The sequence below is a fragment of the Toxoplasma gondii genome, chromosome VIIa (genome assembly GCF_000006565.2).
Source record: "Toxoplasma gondii ME49 chromosome VIIa, whole genome shotgun sequence".
Lineage (NCBI taxonomy): Eukaryota > Apicomplexa > Conoidasida > Eucoccidiorida > Sarcocystidae > Toxoplasma > Toxoplasma gondii.
Genome location: NC_031474.1, coordinates 2,750,706 through 2,776,499, shown reverse-complemented (window position 1 = coordinate 2,776,499; position 25,794 = coordinate 2,750,706). Strand labels below are relative to the sequence as shown.

The window sequence follows — 25,794 nt, the reverse complement described above, 5'->3', positions numbered from 1 at the left end:
AACGCGACGATCGACGAATAGCTGTAGACAGACTGTCAAACACTGGCTCGACTGCTTGAGCTGCTGTTTCTACACCGTGATCTCTCGCCAGACGAGTGTGGATGAGGGCATTCGGAATGTGTTGATAGACGCAAATGAAGAGATGAGTGAAAGCACCCGGAGACGGAGAGGAAAAGAAACGAGCTCTCGGGCCGATTGCGAGAGACTCAACTCCGGTCATGTTGAGACGAGGACACCCCTCTTTCATCAACGAAGCTTGTGGTCGCTCCGCCAAAGCGCGAGTCCTGAGTTGAAAACGAACTTGTTCGTTTCGTTCGCCGTGTTCCGACGTGCTGCATCAGTTGTCGAGACACCGTTTCCTGCCCTTTCCTTGAGTTGTCTGTGAATCGAGGCGATCTCTTGTTTATGCGTGCGTTCCGCTCTTTCCTGAGTGACGCCATTCCTTGCTGTGCCTCGAGCGTCGTCGCGCAGGAACGGGGAAGACCGAGACCACCAAGGACCTGAGTCGAGCGATTGGCTTGCCAGTCTTTGTCTTCAACTGCTCAGACCAGATGAATTATTTGTCGATGGCACAGATTTTCATGGGTTTGGCGCAGTCTGGAGCTTGGGGGTGTTTCGACGAGTTCAACCGCATATCCATCGAAGTGCTGTCCGTCGTCTCCACGCAAGTCAAGTCGATCTTAGATGCGATCAAGGAAGGCAAGAAACGGTTTCAATTCATGGATGAGGAAATCCACCTCATCCCTACGTGCGGCTTCTTCATCACCATGAATCCTGGATACGCAGGGCGAACGGAGCTGCCAGAAAACTTGAAGGCGCTTTTCAGGTACGAACACACTCTCGTCTCCTTTGCGTTGGTTCCCTCCCGTCTGCACGCAAATGGGCGACGCATGCGTAGAAGCGGAGGTGACGTTTTCACAGGACTCACGCGACAGAGCGGTCGAGAGGAGAGCGTCGTATCTCTCTAGGCATCTCTCGTCGCGGAACACGCGCTTCGACATCGCTGTCTTTTGGGGAATATAACAGCTCTCCCTGCCTTCGTCGAAGTTATCTCCTTCCACATCTAAACACAGACGCTTATTCACAGAATGGAGTGCAGCTGCAAACGCAGATTCGCATCGACTGATATGTATACATCTGTAGACGGATATCTGCATGGGTTGAGACACAACTTGGCATCCGTCTCTACACATATTTTCATAGAGATATGGCAAGGACACTGAACGTAAACCGAGTATTTCACTGAGTCGCTACTGGATCAAAGGTTCCGGCGATTCACCGTTTTCCCTGTTTTCTCCCTCACCATGATGTCCTTCGCTGATCCCCCGAGTTCGCTCAGCGAGATCCTTGTCGGAACTGTTTTTTTTCAGGAGGCAAAAACCTGCTTTGTTCTCCGTGTGTTTGTGTCTGTGTGTGTGTGGCTCTGTTGTCTTGCCCAGGTCCTGCGCGATGATCATCCCTGATGTGCTGTTCATCTGCGAAAACATGCTGATGTCGGAGGGATTCATCAACGCCAGGGCGTTAGCGCACAAATTCGTCACGCTCTACTCGCTGTGCAGTGCCTTGCTCTCCAAAGCGCTGCACTACGACTGGGGGCTCAGAGCCGTCAAAGCTGTGCTGAGACAAGCAGGTTCGCTCAAGCGTGCAGACACAGCAGTGGACGAAGAAATGCTTCTCATGAGAGCTTTAAGAGACTTCAACATCGCGAAAATCACCACAGACGGTAAGGCGACGAGCCGAGAAGCGAGTGACATGAACACATGAACGACGGATGCAGACAGCCCAGGTCTTTATCAACTGCATTCAAGCTGTCTGCGTTGACAAATCGCTAGATGCTTTACAGGGAAGAGTGTATACCACGGAGTGGAACACGGATTCCAAGTTCTTCTGTGTAGTCGAAACGCCTTCAGACGCTTGACTCTTCCCCAAGAAAGCAGGAACATACGCGGCTGAAGAAATGTGTCAGTGTCTCCACTTCAACATGCAGATGTATACGGATCTGCAGGTATCAGAATTCAAGTACGGTGACACTATGGGATTTGCACACATGTTAGCATCCGCATGTATATGCATATAAATATATAAATAAATATATATAGATATATATAGGCCTGAATGAGTACGTACTGGCTCTTAACGATGGAGATATGCAGTGGTATCTACCACTGCAAATATGGCATAGAGGTCTACACGCGGACCTGCACGATTAAATATATGTAACAGGAGCGTTTAAGGCAAAGCATCTCAGGCAACCGTCCCATTGCGCGTAGCGACCGTGAGAACCTCGATCTCTGTTTCTTCGATTGGATTGTTTTTTATTTCTTCTGGGGACTGCGAGTTTAGACAAGCCGATTTTCCTTCGCTTGATCGAGGACTTGTTTCCCGGTATCCAAGCTCCATCGAAGCGCGACGCACAACTTTGGAAAGCCGTCACAAACGTGACGAAGAAGCAAAAGCTGCAGGCGGAGGAACAATTCGTCCTCAAGTGTGTGCAGCTCCACGAGATTCTCTCAGTACGTCTCGAGCAGAGAACGCTGTTCCACGTTTGACTGGAATTCCGAAGACAGATGCACACGACCTGCTTTTCAGGTGTCTCCTGTCTCCCGTATAGGAAGAGACGAAAAACGACAAATGAGAAGTCACAGTCGGAGTCACGTTCGCCGCTTGCTTCTCTCTGGCGGACCACGGAGCCATCCGTGAAATGCAAAAATGCATGTGACGTCCCGTGGCGTTCGCTCCCAGCAAGGCGCTGCCCCTCACTGAGACGAATTTCCATTTCTATACAAATGCACATCTCTACTTTTTCCCGTATAAACGAACGCGTAGATCCACGTGGCGACGCAAGTAGAAATATACAAATGTAGACAAAGACAGGAGCTGCGCACCAAGAAAATGCGCAGTTGCTTCTCTAACCATATGCTTATGTCTACCCATATACTCATATATATATATATATATATAACTATTTATTTATACCAGTATAAGTATATATACATAAATATATATTTATATATATATGCATCTGTGAACCGTTTCTTTGAAGCGTGGTAGTTGAGTCTGTGAGGCTTTGCGTTTTGGTTTTGAAGGTGTGTTTGGTGTGTCGATTTGATTTTCATGGCTTTTGTGGTTCCAGGTTCGCCACTGTTTGTTCGTGCTCGGTCCGCCTGGGTGCAGCAAGTCGTGCGTGTGGAAGACGCTGAATAAAGCACTCATCTCCCTCGGCCAGGAAGCGGTGTTTGAAGCTCTCAATCCGAAAGCGATTTCCTCCAGTGAACTTTACGGGTGCGAGGAGAAGGGATTCGAGGGAGAAAACACGAAATGAGCACTGAGGAAAAGAGCAAGCGACTGTATGAGGAGAAGGGCAACCGAGGAGGAGACACTCTCATCGTCAGTCTGGCGCACAAGTGAACATCTCAGTAGAGAGAGGCTCGTTGTGGCTGGGCGTTGCTGTCTCTCGCTTGCCAGTGGACGCCAAACAATGTCTGCCCAGTACGTTTTGTTTCCTGAGAAAAATTAGTTCGCCTAAACCCAGAGTACACCTGAACGCAGCTTCCACGCACATGTGAACGACCGACCCCCGGTGGAGTATGGAAACGCAGAATGTGTGGCGTCCTCAGCTGTCAAAGGGAAGCTTGGTGGACGGCGGTCATTCGAGGTTCTCTTTGTACGGAGGTTCGCTCGCGACTGCGTCAGAGGGTGGCGAAGTCCACGCGTTGCCGACTTCGGTGTTGGGCTCTCTCTGCAGGTACATGACGCCCAGCAAAGAGTGGAAGGATGGAGCAATCGCAGTGGTGATGCGAAACATGTCGAAGGAACGAGGACGGTTCAAGTCTTCGCAGCTGCACAAATGGATCGTTTTAGATGGCGACATCGACGCAGAATGGATTGAGTCGATGAACACGGTGATGGACGACAACAAAGTATGTGCATGCAGGGAACACCGCGAAATCCCTGACCCGGCAAATCACTCTCTGCGCCAGATGTAGTTGGCCTGGGGGCCTCTATCGCTCACAGCGACGCTCCGCGATAGGCGACCGTCGACATCAAAAGAATATATATATATATATATATGTTTAAGGAAGAGACATAAAAACACACTTCTATTTAAGAATGGATGTTCGTGTGCGCACCTTGAAGCTCACGCTTCTACATGTGCATTGTTAAATGCATGGAGACGTCCGTCGACTGTCAATACACGGTACAGGTCGAGGCGAGGTGCGTTGTCCGAGACCGAGACCTTGTTCTCCTGAGGACGCTTGCATCCCGTTTTTCTTTCGCTTGTGTCTTTCTTCACATTTCGCACCGTGCTTCCTGTCTTCATTGTGCCACCTGAGAATGACGAAGTGATCATCGATCGCTCGTGACCCGATTCGTCTTCTGAGAAAACGCTCCTGCGTCGATGCATCATTCGCACCCAGAACACTCAATATCCCCTTCAAGCGTTGCCTGTCGAACTTGGAGCGTTTCTGTATCTGTTGGGCATTCTGGTGTCTTGTGCAGCGTCGTTTCTCTATGCTGCTTTCTTTTTTTCTCCGCTGTCGTCGGTTTTTCGGTGGCGGCCTTAGATTGGGCGACTCGACGTTTCTACTGGTGGGGACGCTCGCCGGTACGATCGTCTCTTACATCCCCGTCGTTTGAGGATATACCAGCGTTTGAAACGTCATGGCGGTGGCCCAGCCTTACTCCCGACTCAGCTGGAGACCACAAGTGATCGCTTCCAAAGGGGTTTTCCCCCATGCGTTTCTTGAGATGCGGCTGCGATTCGTTTCTCTATTTTTCTCGTTCCTTGGCAGGTTCTCACTCTCGTGAGCAATGAGAGAATTCCATTCACAAACACCATGCGGATGCTCTTCGAAGTGGCCGACATGAAGCATGCAAGTCCAGCAACAGTTTCAAGAGGAGGCGTCTTGTTCATCAACGAAAACGATGTTGGGTGGAAGCCGTTTCTTGTTTCTTGGAGAGAAACGCTTCCCGATCAGATTGCTCAGTCTCAGTTCTACTTGCTCTTCTCCTACTACTTTGAACAGGTTAGAACAGGCAGCTTTCTACCTTTCTCAACAGCCTCAACTACTAACTCCTGCGACCTGGCAGACACACAATGCGTACAGACTGCTATTTCAAGAAAATTATCCGAAAACACGGAGCAGCCAATGATCGATGTCTTCTTCAGCTTTGCGGCTCGACGCCATTCACACTCAGACAAGCAACACCACGTTCCTGAAGCCTCGCGTCTCGCCCCGACAAAAACAGACCTCTTACAGGTTACACAACTTCAACCAAATAAATTGATAAATATGGTTATGCAGGCGGTGACGTTTTAAATAGTGATGCGCATTGACTAGCTGTACCTTGCAGGCGTTTGCACACGCAAACACAAACTTATATATATATATATATATGTTTACATACCTGTGTGTATAGATATATATGTAGAACTGCTGAGGGACTAGTTTCATCGCCTGTGCTCACACCGAGAAGCTCTTCCTGTCAGCTGGTGAGCTGAGTCGTATATTATGCGTGCGGACATGCGAGGAAACTAGGCTTGGACTCTGGAGACACGAACCACACAATATTGCTGGATTCCGGACGACCTGCATGTCGTCGTTTTAGAACGCGTTTTCTCGCTCGCTGTCCTCATCATCGCAATGTCGCAGGAGCCATGCAGCTTGCATAGTACTCAAGGACTTTAGACCGAACCTGCGATGGATGAGTTTACCTTGTACGTTCGAACATTAGCAGTTAACGGGAGATTCGCTTCCGAATGTGTCTGAGCCTTTCCGACTTTCGGTGAGGGCGAGGATCCGCGGACGCCATGTTTCGCCTTCTTTCTGCGCTGCAGAACATTGACACATTCCGGAAAAACTTCAAGTTCATTTGCCCAATGAACGACATTGCATTCGTCGAGAGCATTTGTTGCTTTATCGACGCCATGCTGTATAACAACACCAAGGAGAACATGGAACTGCTGAGATCGAAGTCTCCAGATGAACAGAAACTCGTCTACGAGGCGTACTTCGTCGTTGCTCTCATGTGGACGGTCGGGGGATGTCTTGCGGACGACAAAGTTGTAAACTACAGGTACAGAACAATGAAATTTGTCTGTGTGTATTCTAAAGTCAAGTTCACAGTTGCACATACACATGTACAAATATATGTATATATACATTTACATATATATGCATATATATATATATATATATACGATGTATGAAGGAGTTTCCAGATATGCATCCAGACGCGTGTGTGATCGGGGAAGGTCTGTCGTTCTGTTCATCGGATAGGTTTCATTCCACCTGCAGTTGGAAGGATTTTGCCAGTTGGGATGAACGAAAGGGTGTCTTTATTCCTGCAACCTTCTCGGTCCATCCAGGTCTCCATTTCATTTCTTTTGTCGCGAATCGTGTCTCATTTCCGCCAGGGCGATGTGGATCGCACTCGCACTGGCTTCGAAATCCTGGATACAAAAGTCATGCATGCACGTGATAGGAACAGAGACCTGTCCACCTTGAGCTGGAGACTCTCACAGCATGTATGTGAGTGAGGCACGGCGCTCATGGAGTCGAATGCAGGTGACCCTGGAGACTGCGTTGGGTCAGAACGCCGCTGGGTGTATAGGAGGCTCCTGAAGTGGAGGTATTGTGGGAACTTGCAGTGTGAATACAACTCTTGTTTTCTTCGTATCTTGGTATGTAGATTAATAGAGGAGAAGTGCCAAGATACAGTTCCGTTCCAAAGCGTTGCCTCTTCTTTTCTGTCCGTCAGAAACCAGTTCAACAGCTGGCTGCGGAGTGCCTCGAAGATCAAGTTTCCTGAGGGCGGACTCTGCTTCGACTACAGATTTGACGAAGTGTCTTGTCAATGGGTTCCTTGGGCGCAAGACCTCTTGCCGTACCAGCCTGCCCCAGACACAATCTTCACAAACATTGTCGTCTCAACAGTCGACACCGTTCGGTGCGTCCACCTCTGTCCACACTGCATGAGGGTCCGCACTGGGCGGTCATCCGCGCCGGGAGGCTCTGCGGTCGAGGTTGGGACTTGCCCCGACGCCTGCGTGCTTGCGCGCCATCTTGCAGTTTCGAGTTTTCTTTGCACTCCGTTTGGTGACCCGTCTCCAGTGAGCCATGGCCTTCACCTCGAAGAAGCCTTCTCTCGATTGCGTTTCTACTCCGTCTTGCACGACGTCGCACCGAACGACCGAGTCCCGTAGTCGCGTTTCTTGCAGCCTAGCGAGCAGTCCTTTCTCGTCTCTCTCCTGAGGCTTGATTTCTCCTCTTTTTCCTTCTGAACGGTTGAGAACGGCTCTGCACCTGGTGAATCAGTGGTTCTCGCACTTCCTCAGTTCTCCATGGTCCTGTGTTGCCGCCCTCTGACTGGCACATTGACAAGACCCCACACATGTATATATATCTATATCTATATCTATATCTATATATATATATATATATATGTATTAATACATTTACGCATCTTTTAAAGTATATGTGTATATTAATAAATACACTGAAGAATACATATATATATATATATATATATATATAGCGAGAGAGAGAGAGTGTTGTATAGCTGAGTGTGCAAGGCTGGGGGAGTTCGTCTGTTTTTTACCTCTGAGGGGTCCTACGTAGGCTGTGTGTTTCCCAGGCGCTTAAATGCCTCTTCGTGGTCTTGGCTTTCCCTGTCTTTGGTCAGGATAACTCTGTCTCGATTTGCCCTGCCTGTGGTTCTCCTTTTGCGCACCCATGTGAAAGACTGACCTCACTGTGTGCAGCCAGGTCGTTGTTATCCAGTCCAAATTCGACTGTCTGCCTCACGACCAGCATGCAAAGTGCGTTACGTAGACAGGTACTCAGCCGACAGCTGCAACACCGCCATCTGCATGCAAGCTGTGCACGGTTCGTAATTTTCACTGTCTCGTGCTCCCTCGTGTCGGGCGTTCAGTCCTTATCTTTGTGTGGGTGCCTCTGCAAATGCAGGCTGCACTTTGTTGCCGACCTCCACGTTCGAAGAAGAAAGCCGCTGCTTCTCGTTGGCTCCTCCGGGACAGGAAAAACAACGATTATCAAGGTAGGTGAACGCAGGGGGCCAATGTGCGTATGTTTTTGCGAAAGTACATACCTTGTGCCATGTGCGTATTTGTATACTCACCGGTACAGGTACCGCATCATGTGCGTATATATATATATATATATATATATGCACAAGAGAGTAGGTGTGTGATGTACTACCTTTATGTGTACGTATACGTGTGTGATTGTTTTGATCGATTTGGTTTCCCAATCTCTCTCTCTCTCTCTCTCTATATATATATATATATATAAATGCTTAACAATATCATTTGATATATTAGCCTGCTGGGTGCGTGTGATGTATCTGCATCTGTATATGTGTGTATTTCTCTAAGATTCATGGTTTAAAGAACCTATCACTTTGATGTCTCGCATGTATGATCGTTCATAGGATTACCTTCGAGGATTGCCGGACGAGATTCTGTCTACGACGGTTAACTTGAATTCTTACACAGACTCGCGTACGCTTCAGGCGATCATTGAAAACAACATTGAGAAAAGGTAGGAACACCTCAACCGGCGTCGCGTGAGTGGCCGTTCAGCAGGCGCGAGAGACCGAGTCAGAAGAGGAAAAGCCGTCGCTTCGCAACTCCTATCTGCACAACATGAAACGCCTTCCATTCTGAAAGACACTCATGCGCGGTCTCTTGTCGTGGATTCGAAGACAATCACACGCACCTTCCTGTTGACTCGAACGTACACCCGACTTTCTTCAACTGTTCGGTTGTCAGGAGAGGCAAAACTTCAGGCACCTGTGTGAGTTCCCTACCCTTGTCACCAGTAGTCTAGGTGTGCATTCCTCTAGTATTTTCTGAGACTTGTTTTTGAATAAAAGACGAGTGGACTCGTGCAGCAACAGAGTACGTTAGCTGGAGCGCACTGCGCATACCTGCATGACTCACACCTCCACATGGTCGACCTCTGTAGAGTGTAGCAACGTCGATATTTCATTGTATGATGACGGAGTCGCTGCTTAACAGATGAAGAGCGTTGCCTGTTCCTGTAGAACATATTCATGTCTTCTCGTGCCAATGATCCCCTGTCGCGCCTATACTCAAGCTGTTCTCGCCTGCTTCCGAAAAACCTGCTGTGGTCTGCAAGTGACAAAGCTGTTCGCTCTCCTCTGTTCTGCTTCTCTTCTCATCTCTCTTCTTGTGACTCCGCAACACCACACAAGTTACTTCTGCAGAGATTGTGTTTGACGCGTTTTCTTGCTTCCCCTGATTCTCGTCTCCTCTCTGGCTCCTTCGCCCTCTCTCTCTTATACTTCCTCTCACCGTGCTCCCGACTCTCCCCTCCACCCTGCTTCCCTCGTTCCTCTCCTCCCTTCGATTCCTTCGCCTTCCCTCTCTTCTCTCCTCTCGTCTCCCGTTTTTCTCTTTCGCTTCCTCGTGCGCGCCGGCACAGTTCGTCCTCGCCCTGTATCGCTTCGCGTTGCGTGTGGGCAGGACGGGTCACTCGTACGGCCCAGCTGGAAACAAGCGAATTGTGTTCTACATTGACGACTTCAACATGCCGTTCGTGGACAAGTACGAGACGCAGGCGCCGCTGGAGCTCTTGCGCCAGCTCGTGGATTACCGTTCGATGTTCGACCGGGACCGACTCGACGAGAGGAAACAAGTCGTGGACGTCCAGTACATGGCGAGCATGAATCCGACTGCGGGGTCCTTTAACATCAGCGCGCGTCTCCAGCGACATTTTACTGTGATTGCGTGCTTTCCACCGGACGCCGAGAACATCGCGAGGATCTATGGTTCCATCCTCCGACACCACCTCTTGCCTTTCGACTCGGCGATTCAGGCGCTCGAGGGTTCTCTGGTGCAGGCAACCATTGACATGTTCCACACCCTGCGCGCCTCTCCCGCCTTCTTGCCTTCTGCCAAGAAGTTCCACTACATCTTCAGTTTGAGAGACTTGTCGTTCATCTTCCAGGGCGTTCTCCAGTCCAAAGCTGCCATGTACACGCAAGTCTCTGGGGGCACAACAAAGTTCGTTCGCCTCTGGATGCACGAGGCATCCCGCGTCGTTCGCGACCGCTTGGTCGACGGGGCAGACGCAAAGGCGTTCGACGAAATCTTGGCCAAGACTGCCAAGAAATTCTTCCCCGACGAGAAACCTGACGCCCTTCTTCAAACGCCGAATGTCATGACCTCCTTCGTCTCCGAAAGCGGCGGGAACGACCGAGTAAAGTCACCCACGCAAACACAAGAGAAGAAAGAGGAAAGAAGTCAGGGGACGGAAAGGAGGAATGCATGGAAACTAAGGGGATGGGTGCGAACGAAGGAGGAAGGAACGAGGCGAAAAAGAACAAAACAGAAGAGAAAGGGCAAAGTCGCGAGGCAGTCACGATGGAAAGGGGGAAAGGAGAAAGCCAGCAGACGGAGAGAGAGGCAAGACGAGAGATCCCACACGAAAGGAAGGCTCACGATCATGAGGGGTAAAAACACAGAGGAGTGCAAGGGGACAGGCAGCCAAAGAAAAAAGCAATCTAGAGAGGAGGCGAGAGAAACCCAACAGACGGAAGGGAAGCGAGGGCGAAAAAACATCGAAACAAAGACAAGGAATAGGCCGCGAACGGCCCAAGGGCGCCATGAGAAAAACGGAAAAGAGACGAAAGTCTCAAAAAGCAAACGAAAAGTTTCATTTGTTTCCACATGTCCACCACACTCGAGTAGAAACACTCAAGTGAAGGAAAACTGAAAAGACATCAAGCAAAGCCACTCACTGTCAGAAAGCTCACGTTCACAGCTCTCCATATCCGTTTTTGACTCGAGCTCTTTTTCGCTTCGTTCCTGTGCTGGTCCACGTTTTTTACGTTCTTTAGGTGTACTTGCCCATTCGAGACATGGATCAACTGAAGCAAGTGCTTGACGAGAAACTCGAAGAGTACTCTCAAGCGTACGTCGAAATGCCTCTAGTTCTCTTCGACGATGCCATGGAGCACGTCGCTCGCGTCTGTCGGATCATCGACCAGCCTGGAGGGAACGCCCTTCTCGTCGGGGTCGGGGGCTCGGGAAAACAGAGTCTCTCGAGGCTCGCGGCTTTCATCTCAAAAATGGAAATGTTCCAAATCATGGTCAACCAACACTACGACCGCACGGCCTTCAAAACAGACCTACAGGTGAACACAAGTCGCAAGAACAGAGTGACACGCACCACATCGGACGCCGCATATATATACATATATCTAGGGATAGATAGATAAACATCCAAGTCTGCAAACGGAACCATTTATATATAGAGAGATATAGATATATATAGATAGATATATGTATATAGTTGGATACATACGGGCGTAACACTAGGCGAGGCTACGTGTCACGAGGAATATGAATGCAAGCAATACAATTCCTAGACCTCTCTGCACATATACATATATGTGAAGGTGTGGAGGGATAGAAGGAGAGACGCATATACATATGGACACCCATATTTACCTATACATGCATACACATATATATACATATATTTTTATCTGTACGCAGAGGAATAGATATGGAGAAATCTAGTGGTTGATTCACTAGAGATACGTGCACTCGTACGCCACCGTGTTCACGGGTGTTTTCCCAAAGGCCGTTAGGCGAGTCTTTGGTTCTCTCTTTGATTTCCAGGAGTTACTGAATAAAGCAGCCGTCAGACCGGGGACACCGCATGCGTTCCTTTTGACGGACCAGCAAATCGTCGACGAGGGGTTTCTCGTTTTCATCAACGACCTCCTGGCTTCCGGAAACATTCCAGAGTTGTTCACGCGAGAAGAACTTGACACCCTTTTGTCTTCTCTGAGGTATGACAAGTGACCCAACGCACAGCATCGGCCGGCGTCGCGTTTTCAGAGACACAACGCACAAGGCTTCCACCGATTTTCACCCTGTTCCATTCCAGGAGTTGTCCACGCATCCCCTCTATCGACACGCGCATTTGCTTGAAACTGCGCACGCATATACACATATGCATTCGTAATCATATATAAATATGCATAACAAGTAATTATAAGAGTACTGACAAAACGAGTTGCATTTCCGAAAAGAGATCTGGGATTTGTAGCTGCGGCCTCGAAGTGGAGAGTGCCTTTGATGTCGAACGCCTCGGCTGCGGGACTGCCTCTGTCGTTTGCGGCTTCAGGAAGCAGGCGAAGGCCGCGAATGTCGCTGATACGCGGGAGGGTCTGACGCAGTTTTTCACAGACAAGCTTCGTCGGAATTTGCATGTAATTCTGTGCCATTCTCCAGTTGGAGAAGCCCTGCGAGTGCGCGCTCGAAAGTTTCCTGCAATTGTGTCAGGAACTGTCATGGACCAGTTCCATTCGTGGCCGCGGGACGCCTTGGTGCATGTCGCCCTGCGATTTATTCGAGGTAGACGTCAACTCGCAGCAACACAAGTCGCGTAGAACAGACACTACAGAGATATGCGGAGCTACGTCGTACTTCTACGCTTGCATGAGAGCTGACCTCTTCTTGTCATATTGGCCTTCTCTGGAGCCTCCAAAGAGCACGGATCTACACACGCTCTCGCCAGTGTCGAGTCTCGCCACCGTCTGGCGAAGTGAACGATGATTCTGCATCTCGATTGACACCGATCGTGATCTTTTTCAAGCGCATCTGCGGGAGCCGAACCAGCAGCGCAAGCGTCCGTGGTTTTTCTGGCGGAACACGGATTGCATGACAGGATAGAAGTTGCTTCATCTTGAGCACACACTCCACTTATCTCGTCTGCCAGGTCCACGCACATTTAAGTTCGGCGGATGGTCTGCAGAGATGATACGACAGCGTCGCGCGTCTACAGCGTCTGCCAGTGCGCTCGAACCGGACGTTCTCAGCTGCAACATGTTCATCGAACATGCGTTTTTGATGCAAAAAGCTCATATCTCCTCCGGCCTTGTTTGTATATATATGTATATATATTTATATATATATATATATATATATATGTATATATGTATAATTATGTGTATATATGAATGCGTCTGTATGTGTATTTCTATTTTGCGTATGCGTTCGCCTCGTCGTCTTTTAGACGACATCCTTTGGAGCTCAGGTCTCCTGTGCACCTGGTTGTGGCGACCCGGTTCTGCCTGTCATGCGCGCTCGGGCGCTGTCGCTTCTCTCTGAATGTCTCTAAGGAGGGATGCGTTTTTTCCAGCCTCGTATGCTCACCCGGTTCACCGTCTGCTTCTTTTCAGATCTGGACCTTCCGTCTGCGGAGCTTCACTCGGCACTGGCTGAACACATGGCGTCGGTGCATCTGTCGGTGGATCCGGCGAACCAGCGGTTCTACGAGGTCGAGAGGCGGCACAACTACACGACGCCGAAGTCGTTTCTGGAGCTGATTGACTTCTACAAATCGTTTCTCGTGGGCAAGCGACTCGACATCGACAAGAACATCGAGCGCCTGCGGCGCGGTCTGGGCACACTCGAAGAGACGCGCGTGAAAGTCGAGGGACTGCGGGAAGACCTCAGGGAGAAGATGGTGAAGGTCGACGAGCAGAAGGCTGCGGTCGACTTGCTGATTGAGCAGGTGGCGAAGGCGTCTGCCGTCGCCGAAGAAGAGTCGAGGATTGCCAACGAGGAGAACGAGCGGGCGAATGAGGCGGCGGAGGAGGCGAGTTCGATCCAGAAGAAAGCAGACGAAGAACTCTCCGAGGCCTTGCCTGCGATGGAGAGAGCGAGAGAAGCTGTCAAGTGCCTCACGAAACCTGCGATTCAGGTGGAAACCAGACACGACCGTTGCGTGCTCGTGCTCGCCTCCTCGACGTTCGGGCATGCGCCTGCCTCATTCGTTAAACCCAAGAGTCGAGAGAGGCTCTGTCTTCTTAGCCGCACAGTCGGAGCGTCTTCTTCTCTTCAACATCGAGGCACTGCATTTGCGTATGCTGGTCCCCTCTCTCCTTCTCCTCCTCTACGCTGCTCTTCTCCTTGGTTCGTCCACCTTTCGCCTCTTCTCTCACAGCACCCCCCCTCTCTCGCTCGCTTTACCTCTCCGTCGATGTTTGTCTCGAGTTTTCTCTCCCCTCCCCCGGCACACGGTTCCTCCCTTCTCCTTTGCTCAAGGCGACAAGGCTCACTCGGTCTCTTGGACATCCGCTTCTTCACCAGCGAGTTTTTCGCCTTCCTCTGCGTCGCGTGTCTCTCAGGAACTCAAGGCGCTAGGCAAACCTCCAGCCGAGTGCATGGAGGTGACAAAGGCCGTTTTGATCATGAGAGGCGAACTCAAGAACACAGACTGGAAAGCCTCCCAGAAAATGATGAATGATCCAGGCAAATTCCTAGACCAGGTAGTCTCGCGTGGTCGTCGAGTTCTTCCCTTACTTCTGAGCCTCCTCGACTATCTTCTCTAAACTCTTCCACTTGCCGGATTTGCTGCTTAATATCTGTCGCTCTCTCACATACATACACACACGCAAGTGCTGTTTCTTGTTCAAGACATGCACCGCAGTCTACTCGCGTTGACGAACTTGAGGGTTCTTTCGATTTATAAGACTTGTTTTGACGACTGCAAGGATATGTCGAGACTTCGTTGCCACCCCCTGAACCTCATGTTTTTGGACATTCAATTGGATCAAGACAGCATCTACTTACAATGCGGCAATTGCAATGCAAGATCGTCTAGCTACATTCCATATGTTCTTAATGCTGGCTGTGAACGGAAGATACGGGAACCTCTTTTCAGCTATTTATATTGGCAGTTCGGAAGTAGATCTGCCACTAAACAGCGCGATCGCCTAGATAGCCTGTGTCTCTGTTCAAATGCTCCGCGAATGAGGATTGTATCTCTTGAATCGAATACACAGAGACAGTCTAGCACTTATGCTATTGAGTAGGACTCCAGTGACGAGCCGCACACAACCTCCTTCTCTACGCCTGCAACGCTTTGACGCTGCGTTCGAGTTCTCAAGAGTCGGTCGACGGTTTAGAATTTTGGATTGCATGTTTTTGTCACTCGTGACTGCCGCGCAGTTCACAACCGGTTTGTTTGAATGGCGGCGTGGGCGCAAAGGGATTAACTCCTTGAGGTTCAGTTTCCAGCGCGTTCGCCGTCGAGAGTTTGTGCCAACGTTTCCGTCGCAGGTGCGCGCCTTCGATGCCGAGAACATGACGCAGGAGACTGTGGCGCTGATAGAGCCGATTATTTCTCAGCCGTTCTTTAACTTCGAGGTCATGAAGGGGAAGTCGCTGGCTGCGGCTTACCTGGCGAACTGGGTAGTTAACATTGTCGCATACAACAACATTTACAGGAAGGTAAAGCCGCTGATGGACGCATTCGCTCAAGCGACAGAAAGCAGACAGAAAGCCGAAGCTGCTCTCGCCGTTGTTCAAGAAAGAGTCAAGGAACTGAATGGTAAGCCACGGGCGCGTCTGTTGCAGAAGCCGTGTGTCTCCGGCCCATCTGCTCTGGAACCGACAGCGCTTCCCCCGCCTCTTTGTCTTTTCTCTGGCGCGACCCACACGAGCAACCAACGCAAAACATACACTCAGTTCAATTTGTAGTCGGCGTGAAACGAAGCTCTCCCGGTCGCCGGTCCAGAGCGTTCTCCTACGCATTGAAACCGCCTCTAGTGTACTTCTGCAGTCCGCGTTCATACACGGCCTGCTATTGCCGCATTGGTGTCTCCTCGATTTGTAAAGTCTTCCTGTCGGAAGAGGTCTCTCGTGCTCAAAATGCACAACTTCGCATCACCGCTTAGCCGTCCTAGAGCGTCTTTTGTGTCACGGAAAATGCGATGTCGAAAATTCATTTGCGTCGTCTCTTTTGCTGGGGTTCTCTTCCTTCTCCGTTCCTTCAGAGCGGCTCGCGAAGCTGAACGCGAAAATGCAAGACGCTGATGAAGAGAAGGGTCGCGTCCTTGCAGAAGCAGAAGAATGTCAGCTGAAATTAGACTTGGCTGAAAGACTTGTCAATGGATTAGCTGATGAAAACACTCGGTGGACGGCGAGCGTTGACCAACTTGAAAATTCAAAGGTCACCGTCATTGGAGATGCGATGCTTGCCTCGGCGTTCGTCTCCTACGTTGGAGCATTCACTTCACCTTTCAGGGTCTCTCTCATTGAGGTACAACTGCAGCGAAATAAAAACTCGTGACTACAGCATATTTCATATAAGTATAGACTACGTGGAAGAAAGATATAGACATGAGGAGGAATGGTAAATGATGCTTCAAGCAAGACCTGCAAATACCACTTATAATGTACTATATGTGAAGGACTATGTCTAGATATAGACATTTACAGATAGACTCATTTCAAGAGGCAGAGGAACAAAACGAGACACTATATATATTGATGTGTCTGTATTCATTGCCGTCGGACAATGCCTGCAAATATGCACACATATAAACATACGTATGTGCATATATATATATATATATATATATATATATATATATATATATATATATATTATAGAGATACACAAGTCGCAGCTTACCTGTTTTCGGCATGTTGCTTCAGAGCGAGAAAAGGCTCCGATAGCATCACTTAAGTGTTTCATGGGTTATTCAGATTCTTTTGAGTAACTTTGCATGCATATGTGATGCTCACACAACTGAATCCTACAAAACGCATTTCCTATTTTTATCTCGAGAGGGAGCTCTCACAAATACTGGCTATCTGATCGTTCAGCAGCATAACAGGCATCTGCAGCTCTAGACTCCTTCTATACGTTTGAAAAGCACGTAGACACCTGTGCATCCTGTATACGCATAAGCTTATGGGTTCATATGCAGACAAATATACGTGTATAAAGATATATATATATATATATACATCTATATGCATATACATGTGAGGATATGTATACATGTATAGAGAACTAATTTATATACTGATATCGATAAAAAGGTAGAACGTTTTCCCCCTCGTCTGCAGTGTCGTTGTCACTCTCGTTTTCTCAGATCAACATGATTACATACGCTCGAGGACAAGACTGGATTTTCAGAATCGTTGTTTGTGCTTTTTTCTAGACCACGAGGCGACTTGGCCTACCGGAGAAAGCGGCTTTTGTGGCTTCCTCTGTATTTTTTTCTCTTTATTTGTAGGGAACCTGGAAGGTTGATTTAACGCAGAGGGCGATTCCCTTCAGTGGAGACGTGACGCCTCTGGAGGTGCTGGCCGACGAGGCAGACATGGCGCGATGGAAGAACGACGGATTGCCCGCTGACCGCACGTCAATTGAAAACGCTGCGATTGTCACGTCGTGTTCTCGGTATCTACAAAATGAACTGACGCATGCACAGCGCCTACATTGACGCAGGCGTATATATATATATATACTCATGTATATACAATTATAGATAAATTCGTATATCCATACATATCCATCCATACATATACAGACATATATCCATATATATATCAACACATATATATATATATATATATATATTGGTGAAAGGTCACAGAAGCCTTGTGTATATTCATAGTTCGACAGAGACACGAGGAACAAAGAGAACGAGCCGGATGTGTTTGAAGTCTGAATCAGCAGGTGCGCTGTCTGTTTTTCTCCTTGCATCGTGGTTTCTGTTAGTCGCGTTGTTTCAGATCCACTTGGTCAGGTTGCTTCTGCCCTAGACCTTCTTCACTACGTGCGTCCTCCACGCCCACTGAGTTGGGCGGCTGGTGGGGATTTGAGTGCCAGTGTTTGTATCGTCTTTTGCAAGTGAACTAGAGGCAACGAGGACATTCTCTGTTTTGAGAAGCCGCTGGTCGACCTCTTCTAGCTCGCGTAGTTCAGGTTCGAACTCCAAGGGAGTAGCAGGCTCGCATGGATTTTTTCTCGGTCCCCAGCGTGCGAGCTCTCCGCGTTCGCGTTTCGCGTTGGTTCTCTCGCTGCAGGTGGCCGCTGCTGATCGATCCACAGCTGCAAGGAGTGAAGTGGATCAAGCAGAAGGAGCGGGACAGTCTCGTTACTGTCCAGACAACTCGGCAAAAGAAGTGGATACAGAAAGTGATGGAGGCAATGCGAAACGGGGACTTTCTGCTCATCGAGGGAATTGGAGAAGAAATCGACGCCATTCTCGACCCTCTCCTCGCTCGAGCCGTCGTCAAAAAGGTACACACAAGGTGCAGAGACACACGAACTCCCAGACAGACACCGCCTCTCCCATCGTCGACATATCCAAAGGCGCGGCGTCTCTCTCCCTTTCGAGAAAGTTCTGGACGTCTCTGGTGTTGAGGTGACTGGTGTCGTATACGTTTCCTAGTTGGGGTCTGTCTGTTTCTCGCGGATGGGCTGCGGTCACTCGCAGTTCAAGTGAACGCCTACCGCTCTTAGAGTGTCCACGGGAACTGAAAGAAAGGAATTGCAGACAACTCACCACAATGTTGACTCACTAGCAGGCGCCTGTCATGCGTCAGGTCCGCCACAGTGGAAGTGAGATGAACGCTCACTAAGTACGCTCCTTTGTGTATTATATAGACTCGAAATTAGGTTGACTGAGATCCCAGCAGACGCTGCGAAGTAAGGACTGTAAACGCAGAGCAGCTACCACCCTTTTCGAAATCATCAGCGAGAGAGTTTGCACACCCTGGTAGAGAAGACGAACGGCGCAAAATCGAATTTTCGGAGGTTCTGGAAGCCGACGAACCGCGACAAACATACACGAGGGCCAGCGGTTAAATCCACTGCTCTCTTTTAGGGAACACTTTAACTGGGATAAAAGAATGGTGAAACGTTTCGACGTTCCCTCGGGTCTTCCCTCGAGTCGACCTCCGTGCTCCTAGGGCTGCCAAACAGACGCTACGGTCTTGTTCCGGTTGGTCTGCTTTTCCTGCGTTTGTCGCGAAAAACAGAGCGCCGACGTCCGGCTTTGGTGTCCGTCTCTTCTCTCTCGTCTCTTGAGTGGTTTCCTTTTCACCAAGCCAGGGTTTAGCCTTCCCTTCTCTTGCATCCTTCCGATTCGTGTTGCGGATGCCCGGACTAACATTCCCTCGTCTTGCTGTCTCTTGCTTCGATCGCTCTTGTTCAACAGGCTGCGCGTTAGCATTCCGTTTTAGTTCCGTCCTTCCACTTTAACTTCCCTGCTCGTTTTTTTCACGTTGCTGAGGTCGGGGCTTGTTCGTTTCTCTTCCTATGCGCTGACCCTCGTGTTCGCACTGACACACAGTCCTGGTTCTCTTTACGATTCTCTCTTTGCCTTCGTTCCCCTCTCACGTCTCGCTCCAGGGTCAGGTCAGACTCCCCTTTGTTTTCACTGCCTCCCTCAGTACTCGCTTCTTCTTCTCTCTGCCGCATCTTCTCCCTTCCACTCCGTCAGGGCCGCAGCTCTCTGATCAAGCTCGCCGGCGAAGACGTCGAATTCCTGCCAAAGTTCACGCTGGCGCTGCAAACAAAGCTGTCGAATCCACACTACGCGCCGGAGGTTGCTGCGCAGTGCACGGTGGTGAACTTCACAGTCACTCCGGAAGGTCTGGAGGAGCAGATTTTGGCGCTGATTGTCAACGCTGAGCAGCCTGACTTGGAGCACACAAAGCGGGAGCTGGTCCGGAAGCAGAACGAATTCAAAGTCGCACTTGCGCAACTCGAAGACGCCCTTCTTGTCCAGCTCTCGAATGCAGACCCCGCGACCATTCTCTCCAACACAGAGCTCGTCGAGGGCCTGGAAACCACCAAGAACACAGCCACAGAAATCCAGGAACAGGTACGACCAAGCACGCCACAGGCCGTCGACAGGAAGATACGAAACCAGACAGGCACAAACACTCACAACAGACACAAAAGAAATACACAAACACAGCCAGCGACAACCAAATCACCGAACGCAAGTGATTCGCATACATATCCATAAGCATATATATATATATATATATATATATATATATATGGGTGCATGTAGGAGCATACACGTATATGGAAACATAGATCTATATATGGAAAGAGTGATATATGAAAACATCCACATATTCATACATGTGTTCTGTCCTTTATTGGATGTGCTCTGTTTCCTTGTTCGAGACCACGTTTCGAGAATCGTGTGTGTTTTGCACTGGGGCGGAACAGCCTTTGTCTTTCCTTTCTTCATCTCGAAGATACCGCGGACGACCGCGAACTCCTGTTTCACGTTAGTGACGACGATTGTGTTTCGACTGCATGAGCGCGCTTTGAGTATTCGAGATGCACAGTCCGAGCAAGACGCCCGTTCGATGACGGGGGGAGACGCGCGTAGCTGAGGCGTTGTACGGCATTCGGTCAACGCACAGGCCGCGGAAGTCTTTTGTCCATTTCCGCCGTCGGTTGCCGGCACAGCACCCGAAGGAGCATCGTTCCTGGAGGGACGTTCGCGCGCGTTCGCTGCTTGTGAACTCCACGCCATGCAAAGTCGCGCGACCTGGCTGCGTTTCGCCTACACTCGGAGCGACTGGCGTTCCCTGTCTAGCACTTGACAGTGTGTAACTAGTTTCAACGGACCTTCAGGCTTGTCGCTCAGGCCGCGAGTCGCCAGAGCCGTCAAGCGTTCTCTAGCGGATACCTTTCGAATCCCTGATACACCGATGTGCTCCAGAGCGGACTGCTCAGGTCTCCTGCGGCACCAGTTGGAGAACAGCTGAAGCTTGCCTGACGAGGATTCTCTCCCTGAAGCTCGTCTGTTTCCCCTTCATTCGATGCATTTGTCGTCTTTGTTTCTGTCCTCCATTCAGTGCTCCTGCTTCGGCTTCAGGCTTCAGCCTGGGCCTCTCTCTTTTCTGCCTCACGGGACTACCAAGTGAACCTGGTGTTGGTACAGCGTCTATACTCCTGTCGGTTTTTCAGCTGAGCACACGCGCGCTTCTTCGCTCTCACTTTTCCCGTTCTCCCTTGACTCTGTGTCGCTTCGACAGGCAGTGGAAGCGAAGAAGACTGAAGCGAAGATCAACGAGAGTCGAGAAACCTATCGCGACGCTGCTGCAGAAGCAGCGATGCTATATTTCCTCCTCACGCAACTGTGGAGCATCAACCCCATGTACCAGTATTCGTTAGATTCATTTGTAACCTTTCTCTACAAGGTGAGGAAGACGAGTCGGAGAAACAAGCGGCAAATGGATCCTCTCTGCTTCGCCTGTATTTACATCTTGGACGCTTCAACATTTTCGCGAGTGTCTCGATGCCTCCTCTGGCCTTGAGGCATCTCTTTTCTTTTTTTTCTCTCTCTCTTTCTTTCTCTCGTCACCCCTCTCTCTTCCCCTCTTCTTCTTATCCATGTCAATAGAGAGACATGTGGTTACAGCGACAGACAACGGTATATATATATATATATATATATATTTATGTATGTGAGGATGTAGGTGTACGTCGCTACATGTATACTTTTGGAGTCTTTCGTGGCTCAGGCATTTTTTGGTGTAGAACTGTCGAGATGCAAAAGACCAGCCGAGATGAGCACGAGGATGTCAGGCCTCTTCTGTATTCATGAGTTACTAGTCACGGAGATGCCGATCAACGCCCCCAGCGCCTTCACCTATGAGCTGTCTGCACATACGTACGCACATGTAGACACATGCATGCGCGAACGCACCCCTCTGGTGCGTTGTCTCGTTTTCTTCACCGAACTGACTTGCCGCGTCTGCTTTCTTCTGTCCGTCGCTGTCCGGCTGTTTCTTCCCCGTCCTCTGAAGCGACTGACGCGCCACACTCCTGGAGACGATGTCCGCATGTGTGTGTGGGTTTCTCTTCGTGACTCGGTTCTCTCGCGTCTCTTGTGTATGCGTCGTTTTTCTTTGCGCAGGCGATCGACAAGACGGAGGCGTACGCCTCGTACGCAGAGCGCTGTGCAGCACTGGTTCAGTCGATTCGAAAGACGGTCTTCACTTGGGTCGCTCGCGGCTTGTTCGAAAGGCACAAGCTGACGTTTGTGGCGCTTCTCACCTTCCGCCTTCTTCAGCGAGGAGTTCTGGGCGACGCGTTCGACGCTGAGTGCTTCAACTTCCTTCTTCGGGGACCGACCAAGGTAGTGCCGGAGAATCCCCTGGCAGACTGGCTGCCGAACGCCGCGTGGTACGCCGTGCAGAAGCTGATCGAGATCCCTGGATTCGAGGCGTTCGCCACAAACATTGAACGCGACGCGCCGTCGAGATTCAAGGAGTGGATCCAAGAACTCCACCCTGAGGCCGTCAAGCTCCCTCTGGACTGGAAGCGCCTCGACTCCCAGCCGTTCAGAAAACTCATGGTCCGCGCAGGCTCCACCTCAAACGGGGGGCTCTCAAAAAACACTCTACTCACCTCGCGCAAACGAATATTCACGCTCTTGGGAAGACACATACAAGCACATGCAGAAATCTGGACAGACAGATTTGAATGTCATGCACACGCATGTCCATGTAAATATATATATGTAAATATATATATATATATATATATATATTTGGAGAGACAGCAATGGTAGTTGGGAACTGATTGATCTCGTTTGTGTTTGCCAATAAACTGTTCATGAGTCATGTGTGCATTTAGATTATGTTTCCGCGAACCTCTAAGCAGCAGGTATATATATATATATATATGTATAAATATGTGTAAATAAATATATCAATATATATACATATGTGGACAGATATATATGTGTATGGTTACCGTTTGTTTCATGCCGGTTCCTGCGATTATGCTGCCACTTTAGTCTCCTTTGGTTCGTTTAGGTCCTCCGTTGTCTCCGCCCAGATCGGATGACGACGGCGATTGCGGAGTACATTCGCGCCATCTTGCCCAGCGGTTCGGAGTTCATTGATGGAGACGCAGCGTTGTCTTTCAAAGACATCCTCGAGTCCTCTTTCAAGGATTCAGCAAACACAACTCCGATTTTTTTCATTCTCTCCCCCGGCGCCGACCCTGTGAAGGAAGTGGAGTCCATGGGGAAAAAGACAGGATACACCGCAAACTTCAACTTCCACAATATCGCCATGGGCCAGGTCCGAACGCGAGCACAGCGCATGCGTGAAGTAAAATTGCGCGTAGTCTTGATGCTTTCAACGAATGGCGTACTCAACTAGATACAAACATATCACTGGTCTCGCTAAATAATTATATATACATATATATACCAATACGTATACGTATGGTAATTAATTGTACGTACACACTACGATTTGTGGAGATATAGAGATAGAAGACGTCTGTAGATCTGCGGACGGATAAATGAAGGTTATGTCAAGTGAATAGAGACTCATATGTGTAGGTATACGCATATATAAATATGCAGATGTATATCTACGTACGTACGTACATATATATATATATATATGTATATGTCCGTTAATACGTAGTTTATATATATATATATATATATAAGACTACATATATATATATATATATATAAGACTACATATATATATATATATATATAAGACTACATATATATATATATATATATATTGTGTCAGCGGAAGGCAAGCGTGTCTGTGTCCCCCTGGTCGGTATTTGACTTCAAGCCTACGATACATCGCCGGTACAAATCGAAGTCCAGAATTCAGTTTCTCGTGCGGTTTTCCTTTTCTTATTCCGCCTCCCCAGGGTCAAGACACCGTGGCACTGCAGAAACTCGACTTCGCCTCAAAGGAAGGCCACTGGGTCATGTTACAGAACATTCACCTGATGCCACGCTGGACTGTCGAACTCGAGAAGAAGCTCGACGCCTTCGCCGCCGAGGGGTCGCACCCTGACTTCCGTTGCTTTCTCTCGTCCGATCCTTGCGACTACATTCCTGTCGGCATTCTCGAGCGATCAATCAAACTTACAAACGAGCCTCCGCAAGGCCTGAAGGCAAACTTCAAACGCGCCTTCGCCTTCTTCTCCAGAGACGACTTCGACGAGAAAGATCAAAAGGCAAGTTCGACCTGACTGCGAGGGAAAAGAGGACTCGCGCTCGGAAGAGAATTCAGAGACGCGTCTTTTCCTGCAGGTGGAAATCAGGCCTGCACAGATGAGGAACGCCTCTCGGCGGCTGGAAACGGATCTAGACACGGTCACAAGTGGAGAGGTGTAGGGGCGCGAAAAAACCGAGGCAGAGGCTTGAGCAGACAATCACGTCTCATCTTAGGGAGGAACAGCCAAATAGATATCTAAATATATATATATATATATATATATAGCTAAGCCAGACGAAAAGCATCACATCTATATGAATGCATGCATTTCCATATATATATATATATATATATATATATATATATATATATTTTTATGTGTGTATCATAGTGGAACATGCGACGACAACGAGTAGGCAGCGGATGTAGCGGGAGAGCGTTCTTGGTGTGGACCCGCCCAATTCTGTCTGTTTTTTCACTTGAAGACTCTTTTGTGTGTTCCATGCGCCGCTGCAGATCAAGGCCACTCTCTTCGGGCTCTGCTTTTTCCACGCGGTCATGCTGGAGAGGAAGAAATTCGGCTCTCGGGGGTGGAACATGACGTATCCGTTCTCGATTGGAGATCTGCGCGACTCCTCACTCGTTCTGTTCAACTATTTGGAGACTCAGAACGCCGTCAAAGTTCCCTGGGATGATCTGCGATACATTTTCGGCGAAATCATGTACGGAGGTCACATCATCGACGTCCGCGACAGATTGCTGTGCAACACATACTTGGACTTCTTCATGCAGGTGAGAACGTCAAATCCAAGTGCTTTTCACTGATGTAGAAGCCGAAGAAAGCTATATCGATGCACCCTGGCAATATCAAGATAAATGAAATATAAAGAATCGATTGAGTGCCACAACAGATCCGTAGGACTTTTCTCTAAGATGTCAACCGCTGCCGCACAATGCATAATGGTTCTGAGAAGAACGTCTTGGAGTTCAAACTGAGTTGCTGAAGAGACTTTTCAGTTGAGTGGCTGGACTTTAGTCTAGCACCCGACAGTGAGCCTAATCTGCGGAGTGATTCGCCCAGCTGAGACGCATGCGTTTGATGAGCATGTCTTCGATATCCAGTCACCACGCAGTGGTTCGACATTCACTTTGAAGAAATAGACGAGGAAAGAGGAAAAACGTGAACGAAAAACGAACATTGGCAACAAAACCAGAATACATTGATGACACATGGCTAGGCAGGTCTCAGTTTCTGCGGAAATGCCCATACTCTCTTTGCCGTCGAGATCTGCATACATACACATAATTCCGTATATATACATATATGTATATATATGTATATATATATATATATATTTGTATTCTTGGAGCGAGAGAAACTCTGTGCCCTGGAGTTTCACGTTCACACACTTCACCTCACGCACTTCATCGCTTAGTTGTGTATGTGCATCTATATAGACAGATTGCTTTTCGGATTTGGAGACGCTGAAAGATGCTGTATCTGAACGGTCGATTGCCTTCACTTTCTATGTCCCCTCTGGTCTCCTGTTGTGTGTGGCCTTTTGTGTTTGCGAGTATGCGAAGGTGTGCATGTGGTAACATCAGTTTGCCGTTTCAGAGTGAGGGATTCATTTCTTCCTCAGGATCGACTTCTCGATGAGGCAGAACTGTTTCCTTTTTGCGAGGGCCGCGACGGAGTTTCCTTCAGAACGCCTGCGCCTCAGAGCTACGAACGGTGAGGGATATGTCACGTCTTTGCAGGAGAAATGAGATTCGTCTCTTCCGGGTGTTCACTACCCACAGACCTGGTGGAGTGTGTCTCCGTCTTTTCACGTTGATTCTTCTCCGATGTTTCAACGAAACGCTTTTGTGCGTTGTCGCGCCGTTTGTCCCTTGACTCTCTCCGGACGGTAATCGTCCACCCTGATTCTCCTCCTTTATCTGTGCGTTCCTCTCACTAAGGGGGCTCT

General features: G+C 49.1%; 1 protein-coding gene across 1 annotated transcript in view; it reads left to right on the top strand.

The window, feature by feature from the left end:
* TGME49_203135 (dynein heavy chain family protein) overlaps positions 1-25,794 on the top strand; it is a gene marked incomplete at both ends in the record, with an annotated part of 52,976 nt that overhangs the window by 22,614 nt on the left and 4,568 nt on the right. Inside the window, 27 exons of the mRNA XM_018779240.1 lie at positions 472-826; positions 1,440-1,723; positions 2,344-2,513; positions 3,134-3,282; positions 3,746-3,920; positions 4,794-5,027; positions 5,840-6,078; positions 6,763-6,951; positions 7,971-8,061; positions 8,455-8,564; positions 9,512-10,247; positions 10,888-11,184; positions 11,678-11,847; positions 12,186-12,415; positions 13,243-13,766; positions 14,194-14,334; positions 15,128-15,398; positions 15,844-16,109; positions 17,095-17,261; positions 17,891-18,107; positions 19,312-19,695; positions 20,873-21,037; positions 21,757-22,197; positions 22,661-22,930; positions 23,532-23,843; positions 24,341-24,616; positions 25,468-25,559. Coding sequence (XP_018637368.1) covers positions 472-826; positions 1,440-1,723; positions 2,344-2,513; positions 3,134-3,282; positions 3,746-3,920; positions 4,794-5,027; positions 5,840-6,078; positions 6,763-6,951; positions 7,971-8,061; positions 8,455-8,564; positions 9,512-10,247; positions 10,888-11,184; positions 11,678-11,847; positions 12,186-12,415; positions 13,243-13,766; positions 14,194-14,334; positions 15,128-15,398; positions 15,844-16,109; positions 17,095-17,261; positions 17,891-18,107; positions 19,312-19,695; positions 20,873-21,037; positions 21,757-22,197; positions 22,661-22,930; positions 23,532-23,843; positions 24,341-24,616; positions 25,468-25,559 — 6,955 coding nt within the window. The remainder of the gene's footprint in view (positions 1-471; positions 827-1,439; positions 1,724-2,343; positions 2,514-3,133; positions 3,283-3,745; positions 3,921-4,793; positions 5,028-5,839; positions 6,079-6,762; positions 6,952-7,970; positions 8,062-8,454; positions 8,565-9,511; positions 10,248-10,887; positions 11,185-11,677; positions 11,848-12,185; positions 12,416-13,242; positions 13,767-14,193; positions 14,335-15,127; positions 15,399-15,843; positions 16,110-17,094; positions 17,262-17,890; positions 18,108-19,311; positions 19,696-20,872; positions 21,038-21,756; positions 22,198-22,660; positions 22,931-23,531; positions 23,844-24,340; positions 24,617-25,467; positions 25,560-25,794) is intronic.